A 15605-nucleotide genomic window follows, 5' to 3' on the forward strand; every position below is an offset into this window, starting at 1 on the left:
AACCCATATATAGGCCACGGCCTATATATGGGGAAATATGGTACTAATTGTGCAATAATCAGTGTGAAGTATCTGTTTAAATGTGATCATTTACGTTTTCCCTCCATTTTCTATATAGAGATCCTCTCTGCTTTTCCTATACATTTTTGAATTTGAGAATACTAAGTGTGTGTCCTATCAGTTTGAGGTTGTAAGGTTGTGAGGTTTTTGCTGTATTTTCAGGTTTATTTTTATTTTCAACTAAGAGAAAGGTATTCAAATTCAAAGCCTATCAACAACCAAAATAAACAGAGAAGAAAAAGATAAAACCATATCATGTTTTAGAAGTAAAATAATGCTGCCCATCACTTACTCTCCCTTGAACCAGGGTGGCTTTGATGGATCGTCATCATCTTGAGCCTGCAAAAAAACAAGAAATATAAATTCTTTAACAAGATGGACCAGAAATGTATTACAATCAAGGAAGAGATAAAAGGGATTATCACTGTTAGGCAGCACATATACAATCATGCATATGATTATTTAAAATATTCTTATTTGTAAACACACTTAACAGTAACTCCAGCTGCAAGAAGGCAGAACAAGTTACAACATACATATGATTAAAGGATGATTAACTGACGCATTAAAACAAAAAACCATCTAGAAGAGCCTGTTCAGTGCTCTTATTCTTTCATCAGAACAAAGCTGGCCTTTTTGCTTTTTCTGTGCAAATATTAAAGTCACTAAAAATCCCATTATCAAGTTTCAAGTTTTATTTTAGTTTGATGAATCACTTATTTAGTTTTACTAAGCGAGATATAACCTACCACCTAATCTAACTACACTAAAATTCATAACTTTCTCTATTTATTCAAATAATTTATTCCATTTAATTTAATTTATTTTATTTTCAATTTTTTAAAAAAACTGAAAAAAAATATCAAACTCTCTATCGGTGGTAAATATCTTCACCAACTGCTTGCACAGAAATGGCAACTTCTATTTGTGCTTGAAAAGTTCAACCAATTAAATATCAAGCAAAGGGTGTAATACTTATCTTGCATCTTTTGAAAATCAACAGCTTCCTTTAATACTCTCTGCTACTCCATAGCACTGTTGCTTGTTGTATCTCAATTATCAAGCCACGGTAGGGGTTTTTTTTATCACCGGCTGCTGCAGTAATGTTCCAACACTCATAGAATTCCTATGAGTGTTGGAGCTTTTACCGCAGTGGTTGGTGATAAAAAAAAAACCCTAACATGGCTTGATAAAAGGGGCCTTATATAACTTAATATTCAAGCTTATATTTCTATTTCAGTTACACAAACAGTACAAGGCAAACTGCACTATAATAAATACATCAAATTGGAAATATCTAATTTACATGTTAAAAAAAATTATGCAACAGCCAAGTCTTCAATAATTCCCAAACTTTCTGTGGTCTACTACTTATCATTTCTATTGTGCTGCAAGATGTACGTCATGCTTTACATTAAATATGTAAGGGACAATTCCTGCTCGTAGAGTTTACAATTTAATCAAAACAACAAACGGGACAAATAGGGGTTAGGGAATTCCTTACAGAGGAAATGATAAAACAGACATTGGTAAGAGTTAGGAGTTAAAAGTAGTCTCGAAAAAGAGGGCTTTTATCCTAGATTTGAACACTGCCAGACACAGAGTTTGACATAGTGACTCAAGCAGTATGTTCCAGGCATATAGTGCAGCAAGATAGAAGGGACATAGACTGAAGTTGGCAGCAGAGGAGACGGGTACATTTAAGAGTCATTTATCTGAAGAATGGAGTTCCCAAGGAGGAGTATATAGTAGAGAGGGGTAAGAGAGGAGAGATACTAAGAAACTGCAGAGCGAATGCACTTGTAAGTCGATAAGAGGAGTTTGAACTGTATGCTGAAATGGATAGGCAGCCAATGAAGTGATTTGAGGAGAGGGGTAATGTGAACATAGCAACACTGACGGAACAAAAAGATATGAAGCAGAATTTTGAACGGATTTAAGGGGAGAGAGATGGTTTAGTCTTGAAGAAGTGCTGAGTGAGATCTGCTAAAGGGAAGAAAATATCCACTGCATTCAGACTTGGGGAAAAGGCAAACTTTGGACTTCAGTAGGATAATTCATTGTCTTTCTCGTTCACTTTTTTAGTTCAGCACTCTGCTTTTTCAGCAAAGTCAATTTAGCCTTTAGAGCAGGGGTGTCCAACCTTTTGGCTTCCCTGGGCCGTACTGGCCGAAAAAAATGTTTGTGGGGCCGCGCAAACGCTGCAGCAAGACAGAGGAGGGAGCTGGCAAGACGGTAAACACCCAGGAGCAGCAGAGGAAAACACTGCATCATCCTCGACCGGGGCCGCACAAAATACTTCACTGGGCCGCATGGGCCCTCGGGCAACAGGTTGGACAACCCTGCTTTAGAGTCTCTGTTAGGGTTTTATATAAACAGTGTTTTAGTCTAGATTAGTATTTTACACTAGGTTGCATTTTAGAACATAAAAAAAGATCAGGGCAAAGATAGCAGTTGAGGAAAGTCTCTGTTTAGTGTTTAATAAGCACCCACTCACCTACCTACTTTCTCTTCTTTCTTTTTTTCATCAGATAAAAGTACTTCTGTTAACAGTATGGTTGGAAAACATCATGTCACCAAAACTATTGCTCAGGTTACAGCTTCGGCCTGTGCAAACAGAAAATGTTGCCCAAGCAGAGGAAGTGGTTCCATGTGCTTGATTCAGCTTGAATCCCTCATGAAGGAAGTAAAGGCACTGAGAGGAGGTGGCAAGACTGAGAAGCATCCACAAGAAAGAGGTACATTGATGAAATAGAAACATGATGGCAGATAAAGGTCAAATGGTCCATCGAGTCTACTCATCCATAGCATCCACTAAATCCTATTCTCCCTAGAAAGATCCCACATGCCTGCCCCATGCTTTCTTGAATTCAGACAGTCTGTCTCTACCATCTCTACCGAGAGACTATACCATGCATCTACCACCCTTTCTGTAGAAAAGTATTTCCTTAGATCACTCCTGAGCCTATCACCTTTCTTTAACTTCAAACTATGCCCTCTCATTCCGGAGCTTCCTTCCTTTCTCTATTTATATAGACAACACCCTCATCCTCCCCGTTCCATTGGCTTGCAACCTCAGGGTGGTCTTTGACTCATCCCTCCTCTTCTCAAATTCAACATACTGTACCTCCAAAATCTGTCATTTCTTTTTCTACAACATCACTAAAATCCGACCCTACTTTCCTGAGGGCACTGCTAAGCCTGTTTTCTTAGAGGTCCGCTTTTCTTTTGTCTTCCATCTTGGATATTGTAGACCATTTTCCTTGTTGCTTTTTGAGCCCTTCTTTTATGCTGAGACTGGAGAGTCTCAAGCTCCACTAAGGAAAACTGTTTCTCTTATCCCTGAGTTAACATGAATGTCTTCTATATTGTTATGGAGTAAGAATGCCTTCCAGTTTCTCTATAGCAGGGATCTTAAAGTCCCTCCTTGAGGGCTGCAATCCAGTTGGGTTTTCAGGATTTCCTCCAATGAATATGCATTGAAAGCAGTGCATGCACATAGATCTCATGCATATTCATTGGGGAAATCCTGAAAACCCGAATGGATTGCAGCCCTCAAGGAGGGACTTTGACACCACTGCCCTATAGCCATAATTATATATTTGCTCATGCTAGTAAGGTTGTGTTGGCTCTACATAGTTTTCCCCAACTCTCTCCTCCTCTCCCCTAACAATATTCTGATACCACAGCATGATCCAAGTTGAGAATGGGGTGACTTTTTACTGCCTGCTAGCCCTCCAACTGACTGGCCATCCCAAAGAAGTAATCTAACCTAGAATAGTTTCAAGTTTATTAAATTTTACTATACCGACTATCAGCAAGTATCTAGCCAGTTAGCAAGTATTATTGTCAGGATTGCCTGTTGCATATTTGTATTGTTTTATACTTTTGTTATGCAAAACTTTCAATAAAACATACTGAACTTAAAAAAAAAATAAGATAAAAGATAAAACTAATACAAATAAAAAAGGGGATTGTGAACATTTAGACTTTAACTAGACATATTGGAAAGTGATGGTAGGGAATAAAGAAATGGAAGGGAGAAAAATTACATTGTTCAAAAATGAATAATAATTAAAAAAAAAACCTCCACATAAATACCTCAGAATAATTGACTTCTTTACCAAATTATTCTTTTCATAATCTAGGCTTTACCATACTTTGCAACTGACACTACCATCCATCAAAGGAGTCAAATAGAAATGAATATTAACTCTCTATTCACCTATGTAGCCATTAAAACTTAGAATGGTCTACCTATAACTATTAGAATGGAGTGTAACTACCTCACATTTAGAAAAATACTAAAAACATTTCTATATGACTAACAACAACCTGCTATATAACCTATCACAAGGTTCGCAACCAATCTTTCCTTCAGTACCACACACCAAACAATTAATTCAATGGTGGCAACTAATATCTCTGTGAACCGTTTTTTTCTTTAACCATGTATCTACCGTGTTTCCCCAAAAATAATACACTGTCTTATATTAATATTGGGCCCAAAAAAGGCACTAAGTCTTATTTGCGGGTAGGTCTTATTTTTTTTCATGTACAATGATCATCTCTCCCTTCCTCTTCTCCACCCCAATTCTTATTTCCTTTCTCTCCCCCCCCCCCCCATATGTACAGCATCATTCTTCCCCTCTCGCCCATCCCCTTGTGCAGTATCTTTCTATTCCTCCCTCCCTCCCCCTGTGTAGAACCCTTGCAGCTTCCATCCCTCCCTCCCATCTCTTGTGCTGAACCCTTGAAGCTTCTATCCCTCCCTTCATCCCTCCCTCTGTGCAGTATATTTCTATCCCTCCCATCCCCCCTGCTGACCCTTTCATCTCTCCCTCCCATCCGAACCCCGACCACGAGCGGAAATATCTGAAAAAACCGTCAGGGTTGGCAGCACAGGCTGCATTGCGGCTGACCCTTCTCACATCCGGGCATTCCTCTGCCACATCACTGATGATGTCATCAGCAATGCGGCATGGAACAGCCGGGTGTGAGAAGGGCAAGCTGCGATGCAGCCTGTGCTGCCGACGCTGCTATTTGTTACCAGGTATTTCGGTCTCACGGTCGGGGTTCCGATAGGAGGGAGAGACGGAAGGGTCGGCGGGGGCGCACAGGAGAGGGGGGGCAGAGGAAGCATGCTGCCAGCGACTAGGGCTTATTTTTGGGGTAGGGCTTATATTAAGACCTACCCCGAAAATCATGCTAGGTGTTATTTTTGGGGAAACACGGTACATGCAAACTTGTATTACTGTAATCAATTTGCCAATGTTATTGTAATTCCCCATATAACTATATGGACCTCTTCACTTGTAAATCACATTGGAAAAGCATGATACAGAAATTCAGATTAGATTAGAATAAGTATATTATAATTTTTTTAGACTGTAACTTCATTTGTGGGTGACCTCAGCTAGCTATCCCTTTTCAAACACTGCTGTGTGCCCCATAAGCACCAGGAGAAAAGCAGTAATTTAACCCGTTTAATTTCAAAGTGGTATTAGTTAACTTGTAGTTAGGACTTGCCAAGAAAATCTTGGGGTTTTTTCTGGGTTCAGTTTTAATTTGGATTGTGTAAACTAAACCTTAAGTTTGTATACTGCATCATCTCCATAAAGATAGAGCTCGGCACGGTTTACAGGTAAATTCAATAAATGAGGAAAGGACATAATAAGAAATTAGAGGTTATGAAGAGGATAACTAGCTTTACATTTTAAATAGATAGCTTTGCGTTTTGGCGAAAAGCCAGGTTTTCAGATGCTTTCGGAATAATTGGAGTGAGCCTAGGTTTAGCAGCGGGGCAGGGAGGTTATTCCAAAGCTCAGTGAATTTGAAGAAAAGGGATTACCCCAATTTACCTGCATACATGATGCCTTTTAACGAGGGGAAAGACAGTTTGAGTTTGTGGGTGGATCTGGTAGTGTCAGGTCTCGAAGAATTCCAGGATAGTGGGCTTAGGGATCTTGAAAATTAGGCAGGTACATTTAAAGTGAATCCTAGAAATTACTGGAAGCCAGTGAAGTTTTGACAGAAGCGGGGAAACATGGTCAAATTTGCTTTTTGCGAAGATCAACCTAGCCGCAGTATTCTGGATCTGCTGAAGTTTTTGAACATTTTTATTGGTTAGACTTAGATAGATGGAATTACAATAGTCCAGTCTAGAAAGAATGATTGATTGTACAAGGACAGCAAAATGTTGTTGGCGAAGCAGGATCTCACATTCCTCAACACGTGAAGACTAAAAACATTTTTTTACCAGAGAGTTCAGATGATCATTAAAGGAAAGTGTAGAGTCTAATTGATTTACTCATTTGCATTTCTTATTGGTGTTTCTTATCTGCTGAATTTTCAGGAATCAACAGTGACCCTTTCAATATTTATAATACCTGATTTTACTTAGCTTTTGTATCTTTATGGCTTTATATCTTTGCCTAAATTATGGTTTACTATGCACAATCCATTGCCCTACCAACTTCTCTGTCTTGCTATTTACTGTGGCTAGAAGACTGTATTGTATGATGCTTCTATTTTTGTTACCGATATATTATCTTATTGTGATATGATGTACTTGAAAGGAGCTGTCACTTCTTTTCTTGTTGGGCTTTCTCGGAAGCCTTTTGCAGTTTATTTTATACGTATAAAATCAATAAAAATATTTTGAACAAAAAAAAAATGCAAGGTCATGCACCTTGGCAACAATAATCCGTGCAGAATGTACACATTGAATGGTGAGACCTTGGCTAGAACTGTAGCAGAACAAGATTTAGGGGTGATCATTAGTGAAGACATGAAAACTGCCAATCAAGTGGAGAAGGCTTCATCCAAGGCTAGACAAATGCTGGGTTGTATCCGTAGAAGTTTTGTTATTCGGAAATCCGAGGTCCTAATGCCATTGTACAGAATCATGGTGAGATCTCATCTGGAGTACTGTGTGCAATTCTGGAGGCGGAGCGGAAAGCACGTGGCAGAGCAGAAAGAGCAGGACAAGCAGAGGGGGAAGCAGAGTAGAGAAAGCAGGGTCAGAGGAGCAGACCGAGCAGAGGCGAGGGGTAGAGGTGAGAGATAACTCTACCTACCCCACCCTGACGTCACCAGCCGAATTCCCCCATAAAAGGGGAGGAGCCAACGGCGAAGAGACCAGCAGTAGAAAGATAAACCCAGAACATGTGGTAGAGAGCGGAGGAAGCTGAAAGAAATTTAATAGGAGTTGAGCGGTGATAGCAGAGAGGAGCGGAGATAGCTGAGCGGAGCAGACAGAGCAGAGAGGAGCGGTGAGACAGTCAGACAGAGAGGAGCGGAGAGACAGGCAGACAGAGCGGAGCAGAGAGCACGTGGCGGAACGGAAAGAGCAGGACAAGCAGAGGAGGAAGCAGAGCTGAGAAAGCAGGATCAGAGAAGCGGACCAAGCAGAGTCAAGGAGTAGAGGCGAGAGATAACTCTGCCTACCCCCCACCATCACCTGCCGAATTCCCCCATAAAAGGGGAGGAGGCAACGGCTAAGAGACCAGCAGTAGAAAGATAGGTGGTGCTGTGCCCAGCTAAACCCAGAGCACGTGGCAGAGAGCGGAGGAAGCTAAAAGAAATTTAGTAGGAGTTGAGCGGTGATAGCAGAGGAGCGGAGATAGCTGAGCGGAGCGGACAGAGCAGAGAGGAACGGTGAGACAGGCGGACAGAGAGGAGCGGAGAGCGGAGAGACAGGCAGACAGAGAGGAGCAAAGAGACAGGCAGACAGAGAGGAGCTGAGAGACAGGCAGACAGAGCAGAACGGAGAGCACGTGGCAGAGCGGAAAGAGCAGGACAAGCAGAGGGGGAAGCAGAGCAGAGAAAGCAGGGTCAGAGGAGCAGACAGAGCACAGTTGAGGGGTAGAGGCGAGAGATAACTCCGCCTACACCCCCAACATTACCAGCCGAATTCCCCCATAAAAGGGGAGGAGCCAACGCCGCGCAGCCATTCGGCGCGCTGTGAAGGGGAGCGGCAAAGGCACTCGCCTTAGCGAGAGCGCCTTTAAAAAGGGCCTCAAGGAAGGACTCCGGATAACCGCCAAGGCTCAACACATAACAAGGCGGAGTACAATCACCAGGCACATACAACTAGCTGATTAACTTTTACACTATCTTTTAACCCCCCCCCCCCCCCTTTTTCAATCTCTTCATCTTCTCCTTCTTCTTACAAACAGGGCAGCTATCTGTCTCAAAGAAGACACCCATAGAGGAAAAACACACGAGGGAGAGAAAATGGCCAGTCGATGCCCGGAGGAAGAAAGAGCGGAGCACACCGAGGACACTGACCTGAGACCCAAGCGAACATTGAAGAAGAGAAAGTCAGCGATCCTAGTGGGGGACTCGATCCTGAGGCATGTGGACAGCCACATAGCAGGAGGGAGAGAGGATCGACTGGTGACCTGCCTCCCGGGAGCGAGAACCAAGGACATCGTGGACAAAATTGGAAAGATCCTGGATGGAGCTGAGACGGAAGAGACCATAGTAATGAGCCACATAGGGACGAATGATGTCAGCAGGAGGGACTACAGAAGAAGCACACTGATAGAACAGTTCAAGATCTTGGGAAGGAAGCTGAAGACGAGGACCCAGAAGATAGCGTTCTCAGAGATCCTACCGGTACCGAGGGTAGATGTGAAAAGGCAAGAGGAACTACAATCAATAAATGCGTGGATAAGGAGATGGTGTGAGGAAGAAGGATTCCACTTCGTGAGGAACTGGACGATGTTCTGGGGCAAGAGCAAGCTCTACAGGAGAGATGGATTGCATCTGAGCGTGGCGGGAACTAGACTTCTAGCAAACAACGTCAAAAAAGGAATAGAACAGGCTTTAAACTAAGAAGAAGGGGAAAGCCGACAGTCGACCAAGCATCAATGATTCGGAAGAAGGTATCCAATGAAGATACTGAGGGGAAAAAAGGCTGGGAAGAAACAAGGGACAATTTACAGTAGTCGACTAACCAAGAAGAGGAAGGTAGAAAGATTGTAGCCAAAAAGAAGACTCTAAAGACCGAAGCACAGGGAAAGGAAATGAAGGCAACAAAATTCCAGGAGCTAAATTGCATATATACTAATGCAAGGAGCCTAAGAAACAAAATGGGGGAATTAGAAGCCATGGCCATTGCAGAAGACATAGACATCATTGGAATCTCTGAAACATGGTGGAATGAGGAAAGCAAATGGGATACAGCACTGCTGGGGTACAAGCTCTATCGCCAGGACAGGTCAGGACAGAAAGGCGGTGGAATAGCACTATACATAAAAGAAAGCATACAATCGACAAGAATGGACATAGCAGAGACGGCCAACAAGCTAGAATCACTATGGGTTAAAATACCGGGAAGGAAAGGGCCTGAAATAAAGATAGGCCTATACTATCGTCCTCCCGGACAAACCGGAGAGATCGATGAAGAAATGGAAGCTGAGATGAAGCGAGAATGCAAAAGCGGTAATACGGTTATTATGGGAGACTTCAACTACCCTAGGATAGACTGGAGTCTTGGAAGCTCAAGCTGCACTAGGGAGACAGAATTTCTGGAGGCTGTACAAGATTGCTTCTTGGAGCAGCTTGTTAGAGAACCAACGAGAGGAATTGCCACTCTGGACCTAATCCTAAATGGACTGAGGGGACCTGCAAAGGAGGTGGAAGTAGTGGGACCGTTGGGAAACAGCGATCATAATATGGTCAAGTTCAAGGTGGAACTAGGAATACTGAAAGGAAAGAGAACCATAGCGACAACTTTTAACTTCAGGAAGGGAAACTACGAAGCAATGAGGGGAATGGTAAAGAAGAAACTTAGGAACACTTCCAAAAAATGGCAGACGGTGGAACATGCCTGGTCCTTTTTCAAGGACACGGTGAACGAGGCACAAAATCTGTATATCCCCAGATTCAAAAAAGGGTGCAACAAGAGTCGAACAAAAGACCCGGAGTGGATAACTAAAATAGTGAAGGAAGCGATAGGCAATAAGAAAAATTCATTCAGAAAATGGATAAAAGACAAATCTGAGGGAAACTTGAAAGAGCACAGGAAGTATCAAAAAGAATGTCACCGTGTGGTTCAAAAAGCCAAAAGAGAGTATGAAGAGAGACTAGCCAGGGAAGCACGAAATTTCAAACCATTCTTTAGATATGTTAAAGGCAAACAGCCGGCTAGGGAGGAGGTGGGACTGCTGGACGACGGAGACCGGAAGGGAGCGGTGAAGGAAGAGAAAGAGGTCGCGGAAAGACTTAACATGTTCTTTTCGTCTGTATTTACAAGCGAAGACACAACCAACATACCGGAACCCGAACAAATCTTCAAAGGAAATCAAGCACAAAAGTTAACATCCATGGAAGTGAGACTCGATGATGTGTACAGGCAGATAGAAAAACTAAAAACTGACAAATCCCCAGGTCCGGATGGAATCCATCCAAGGGTTCTGAAGGAACTAAAGGAGGAAATAGCGGAGCTACTACAGCAAATTTGCAACCTATCTCTGAAAACAGGTGTGATCCCGGAGGATTGGAAGATAGCCAACGTTACGCCCATCTTTAAAAAGGGATCAAGAGGTGACCCGGGGAACTATAGACCGGTGAGTCTGACCTCGGTTCCGGGGAAAATGGCGGAAGCACTGATAAAAGAAAACATCGATGAACATTTTGAAAAGAACGAACTTCTGATATCTAGCCAACATGGTTTCTGCAGGGGAAGATCATGCCTGACTAACTTGTTGCACTTCTTCGAGGGAATTAACAAACAGATGGACAGAGGAGACCCCATAGACATCATATACCTAGATTTCCAGAAAGCCTTAGACAAGGTGCCTCATGAACGTCTACTCCGGAAACTGAAGAACCATGGGGTGGAAGGAGACGTGCATAGATGGATCAGAAACTGGTTAGAGGGAAGGAAACAGAGTGAAGGGGCCACTACTCTGACTGGAGGAAGGTCACGAGTGGTGTTCCGCAGGGCTCGGTGCTCGGGCCGCTGCTTTTTAATATATTCATAAATGATCTAGAAACAGGAACGAAATGTGAGATAATAAAATTTGCGGACGACACCAAACTATTTAATGGAGCTCGTACGAAGGAGGAATGCGAAGAATTGCAAAGGGACTTGGACAAACTAGGGGAATGGGCTGAGAGATGGCAGATGAAGTTCAATGTTGAGAAGTGTAAAGTATTGCATGTGGGAAACAGAAACCCGAGGCACAATTATACGATGGGAGGGATGTTATTGACTAAGAGTACCCAGGAAAGGGACTTGGGGGTAATGGTGGACATGACAATGAAGCCGACGGCACAGTGTGCAGCGGCTGCTAAGAGAGCGAATAGAATGCTAGGTATAATCAAGAAGGGTATTACAACCAGAACGAAAGAAGTTATCCTGCAGCTGTACCGGGCAATGGTGCGTCCGCATCTTGAGTACTGCGTCCAGTACTGGTCGCCGTACCTTAAGAAGGATATGGCGTTACTCGAGAGAGTTCAGAGGAGAGCGACTCGACTGATTAAGGGGATGGAAAACCTTTCATACGCTGAGAGATTGGAGAACCTGGGTCTCTTTTCCCTGGAGAAGAGGAGACTTAGAGGGGATATGATAGAGACTTACAAGATCATGAAAGGCATAGAGAGAGTAGAGAGGGACAGATTCTTCAAACTTTCAGAAAATAAAAAAACAAGAGGGCATTCAGAAAAGTTGAAAGGGGACAGATTCAAAACGAATGCTAGGAAGTTCTTCTTTACCCAACGTGTGGTCGACACCTGGAACGCGCTTCCAGAGGACGTTATAGGGCAGAGAACAGTTTTGGGGTTTAAGAAAAGTTTGGACAATTACCTGCTGGAAAAGGGGATAGAAGGGTACAGATAGAGGTTTACTACACAGGTCCTGGACCTGTTGGGCCGCCGCGTGAGCGGACTGCTGGGCGTGATGGACCTCAGGTCTGACCCAGCAGAGGCATTGCTTATGTTCTTATGCTTATGTTCTTATACATCAGCCCCTCAACTCACCCTGCGGAACAGATTCCAGATTCTTCAGGAAGGAACTGCCGATGAGGAACAGAAGCAGGAACAGGAGCAGGCCCAACACACAGCTCCATCTCCAGGGACAACTGACCGGCTCCCCCCAAAGAAGCGCAGAGTAATAGTCATTGGGGATTCCATGCTGAGGGGCACCGAGGGACCAATTTGCAGACCGGATATGCAATCTAGGGAGGTCTGCTGTCTGCCTGGAGCCAGGATACGAGATATCACCGCCAGTCTGGATAGACTACTCACGCCCCGAGACCACTTTCCTATGCTTCTTGTCCACATAGGAACCAACGACACTGCCAGGAACACACCGGAGACCATCACCAGAGACTCTGGAGCACTGGGTGAGAGGCTGAAGCTGACAGGAGCACAGGTGGTTTTCTCATTGATCCTCCCAGTTAGAGGCAAGGGAAGAGCCAGAGATGAACGTATCCTGAGGACGAACGAGTGGCTACAGGGATGGTGCAGGGATATGAACTTCGGATTCCTAAACCATGGGGAAGCGCTACAAGGACTTCAGGGACCAGACGGACTCCATCTGACCAGTAGGGGTAAGAACGTCTTCGGACACCGACAAGCCCCCCTGCTTCACAGGGCTTTAAACTAGGTAAGTCGGGGGAGGGTACCCATTCACATATTAGTGCAGAAAGGAATTATCCTGATGAGGTGAGACGAAACTCCGCTTTCATGTCCAAGGTAAGTACCCACATTGCAAACAGTTCTTTAGGAGTCACACCGATTCGGGTAGGATACGCCTCACAGGGACTTAGCAAACACAAGATATGGAGGGCCATGTATGTCAATGCACACAGTTTAGGTAACAAAATTCTAGAATTGGAGGCTGAAATAAGGAATGCTGACCTAGATGTAGTGGCAATATCTGAAACTTGGTTCACGGACTCACATGGGTGGGATATGGCTATACCGGGCTACAATCTACTTCGTCAGGACAGAGAGGGCAGGTTAGGAGGGGGGGTAGCTCTATACATTAAAGAGGACATCAAAACCACCAGGATCATAGATGTCAAGTACACCGGGGAGTACCCCTGGGTAAACCTGGCAAGAGGCAGAGAAAAATGCCTGTATCTAGGTGTGGTATACAGACCCCCAAGACAACTGGAAGACATGGACGCAGAATTAATTGAAGACATAGAGAATATCACTCTACGAGGAGAAGCTGTATTGCTAGGGGACTTCAATATGCCTGATGCAGACTGGAACTCATTTTCAGTGACAACCAGAGGTAGCAGGAGGCTCTTAACCTCCATAAAGGGAGCACGTCTCAAACAAATGGTAACGAAGCCCACTAGGGCCCAGGCGATCCTCGACCTGGTACTCACCAACGGGGAAAGCGTCTCAGAGGTCTCAGTAGGAGATACGCTAGCCTCTAGCGACCACAACATAGTATGGTTCAACCTTAGGAAAGGCTTCCCTAGATCAAACACGAAAATAAAGGTACTCAATTTCCGGGGCACAGACTTCACACACATGGGAGATTTCATCCATCGGATGCTGCAGGACCAAGCAGAGACCGCTAAATGGTTAACACTGAAATCAACCATACATGAAGCAACTAGCCGCTTCATAAAATCAGTAAATAAACGACAAAGAAACAATAAACCCCAATGGTTCACCGTGGAGATCTCGCACCTCATTAAGGAGAAGAAAAAAGCGTTTCTCTCCTACAAGCGCACGGAGAAAAGAGAGGCAAAGGTAGAAATAGGACCAGGTCTACAGCGGTCAAAATGGCAGTTAGGGAGGCAAAACTTCGAGTGGAAGAAATTCTGGCAAAAAACATTAAAAAACGGGACAAATCCTTCTTCAGGTATATTAGTGACAGAAAAAGGAACACAGGCAGGATAGTACGCCTTAGAAGACCGGACGGAAGTTACGTGGAAGCAGATTCCGATAAAGCCGAACTACTGAATGAATACTTCTGCTCAGTCTTCACCTGTGAGGCACCGGGACACGGTCCGCAGTTGAAGGCAACACAAAGCACAGAAGACCCGTTTCAGAATTTTGAGTTCACACCAGGTGAAGTTTACAGTGAACTGGCAAGACTCAAGGTGTACAAAGCCATAGGACCAGACAATTTGCACCCAAGAGTGCTCAGAGAATTGAGCGATGTCCTGGCAAAAACGTTGGCTGAGCTATTCAATCTCTCCCTAAGTAAGGGGAAAGTTCCCCTGGACTGGAAATTAGCTAATGTCGTTCCTCTGCATAAAAAGGGTTGCAGGGCAGAGGCTGCGAATTATAGACCGGTGAGTCTCACATCAATAGTGTGCAAACTCATGGAAACACTAATTAAAAGCAAATCGGACACGATCTTGAATGAAGGGAATCTTCGGGATCCCAGTCAGCATGGATTCACCAAGGGTAAGTCCTGCCAATCCAATCTCATCAGCTTCTTTGACTGGGTAACAAGAAAGTTGGACTTGGGAGAGTCTTTGGACGTCGTGTACTTGGACTTCAGTAAAGCTTTTGACAGTGTCCCACACCGCAGGCTGCTAAGCAAGATGGAATCGATGGGGTTAGGAGAGACACTAACTGCATGGGTCAATGATTGGCTGAGTGGCAGACTTCAGAGGGTGGTGGTTAATGGTACCCTCTCTAAAGCATCGGAGGTGACCAGTGGAGTGCCGCAGGGCTCGGTCCTGGTCCACTCCTTTTCAACATATTCATAGGGGATCTGACTCAAGGGCTTCAAGGTAAAATAACACTATTCGCCGATGACGCCAAACTATGTAATATAGTAAGTGAATGCAGTTTACAGAATTATATGGCGCAGGACCTGCTTACATTGGAAAGTTGGTCCTCAATGACGCCAAACTATGTAATATAGTAAGTGAATGCAGTTTACAGAATTATATGGCGCAGGACCTGCTTACATTGGAAAGTTGGTCCTCAACCTGGCAGCTAGGCTTCAATGCTAAGAAATGAAAGGTCATGCACCTCGGAAGCGGAAATCCATGCAGGACGTACTTCTTGAACGGAGAAACTTTAACTAGGACTTCAGCAGAACGAGATTTAGGAGTAATCATCAGTGCAGACATGAAAACTGCCAATCAAGTGGAGAAGGCTTCATCTAAGGCAAGGCAGATATTGGGTTGTATCAATAGAAGTTTCGTCAGCCGAAAGCCTGAAGTCATAATGCCATTGTACAGGGCCATGGTGAGACCTCATCTGGAGTACTGTGTGCAATTCTGGAGGCCACATTACAGTAAAGATGTGCGCAGAATTGAATCGATTCAGCGGATGGCCACCATGATGATCTTGGGGCTCAAGGGTCTCTCGTATGAAGAGAGACTGAACAAATTGCAGCTCTATACTCTCGAGGAACGCAGGGAGAGGGGAGACATGATTGAAACATTTAAGTACCTCACAGGACGTGTCGAAGTGGAAGATATTTTCTTTCTCAAGGGACCCTCGGCCACAAGAGGGCACCCGCTCAAACTCAGGGGCGGAAAATTTCATGGCGACACCAGAAAGTATTTCTTCACAGAGAGAGTGGTTGATCATTGGAACAAGCTTCC

General features: G+C 44.1%; 1 protein-coding gene across 6 annotated transcripts in view; it reads right to left on the reverse strand.

Moving 5' to 3' along the window:
* Positions 1-15605, reverse strand: part of UNC13B (unc-13 homolog B) — an 837582-nt gene that overhangs the window by 408073 nt on the left and 413904 nt on the right. For all 6 annotated transcript variants that reach the window (XM_033936000.1, XM_033936018.1, XM_033936037.1 and 3 more), the window contains one exon: positions 353-399. In XM_033936000.1, coding sequence (XP_033791891.1) covers positions 353-399 — 47 coding nt within the window. The remainder of the gene's footprint in view (positions 1-352; positions 400-15605) is intronic.

Source organism: Geotrypetes seraphini, chromosome 1, assembly GCF_902459505.1.
Source record: "Geotrypetes seraphini chromosome 1, aGeoSer1.1, whole genome shotgun sequence".
Taxonomy (NCBI): domain Eukaryota; kingdom Metazoa; phylum Chordata; class Amphibia; order Gymnophiona; family Dermophiidae; genus Geotrypetes; species Geotrypetes seraphini.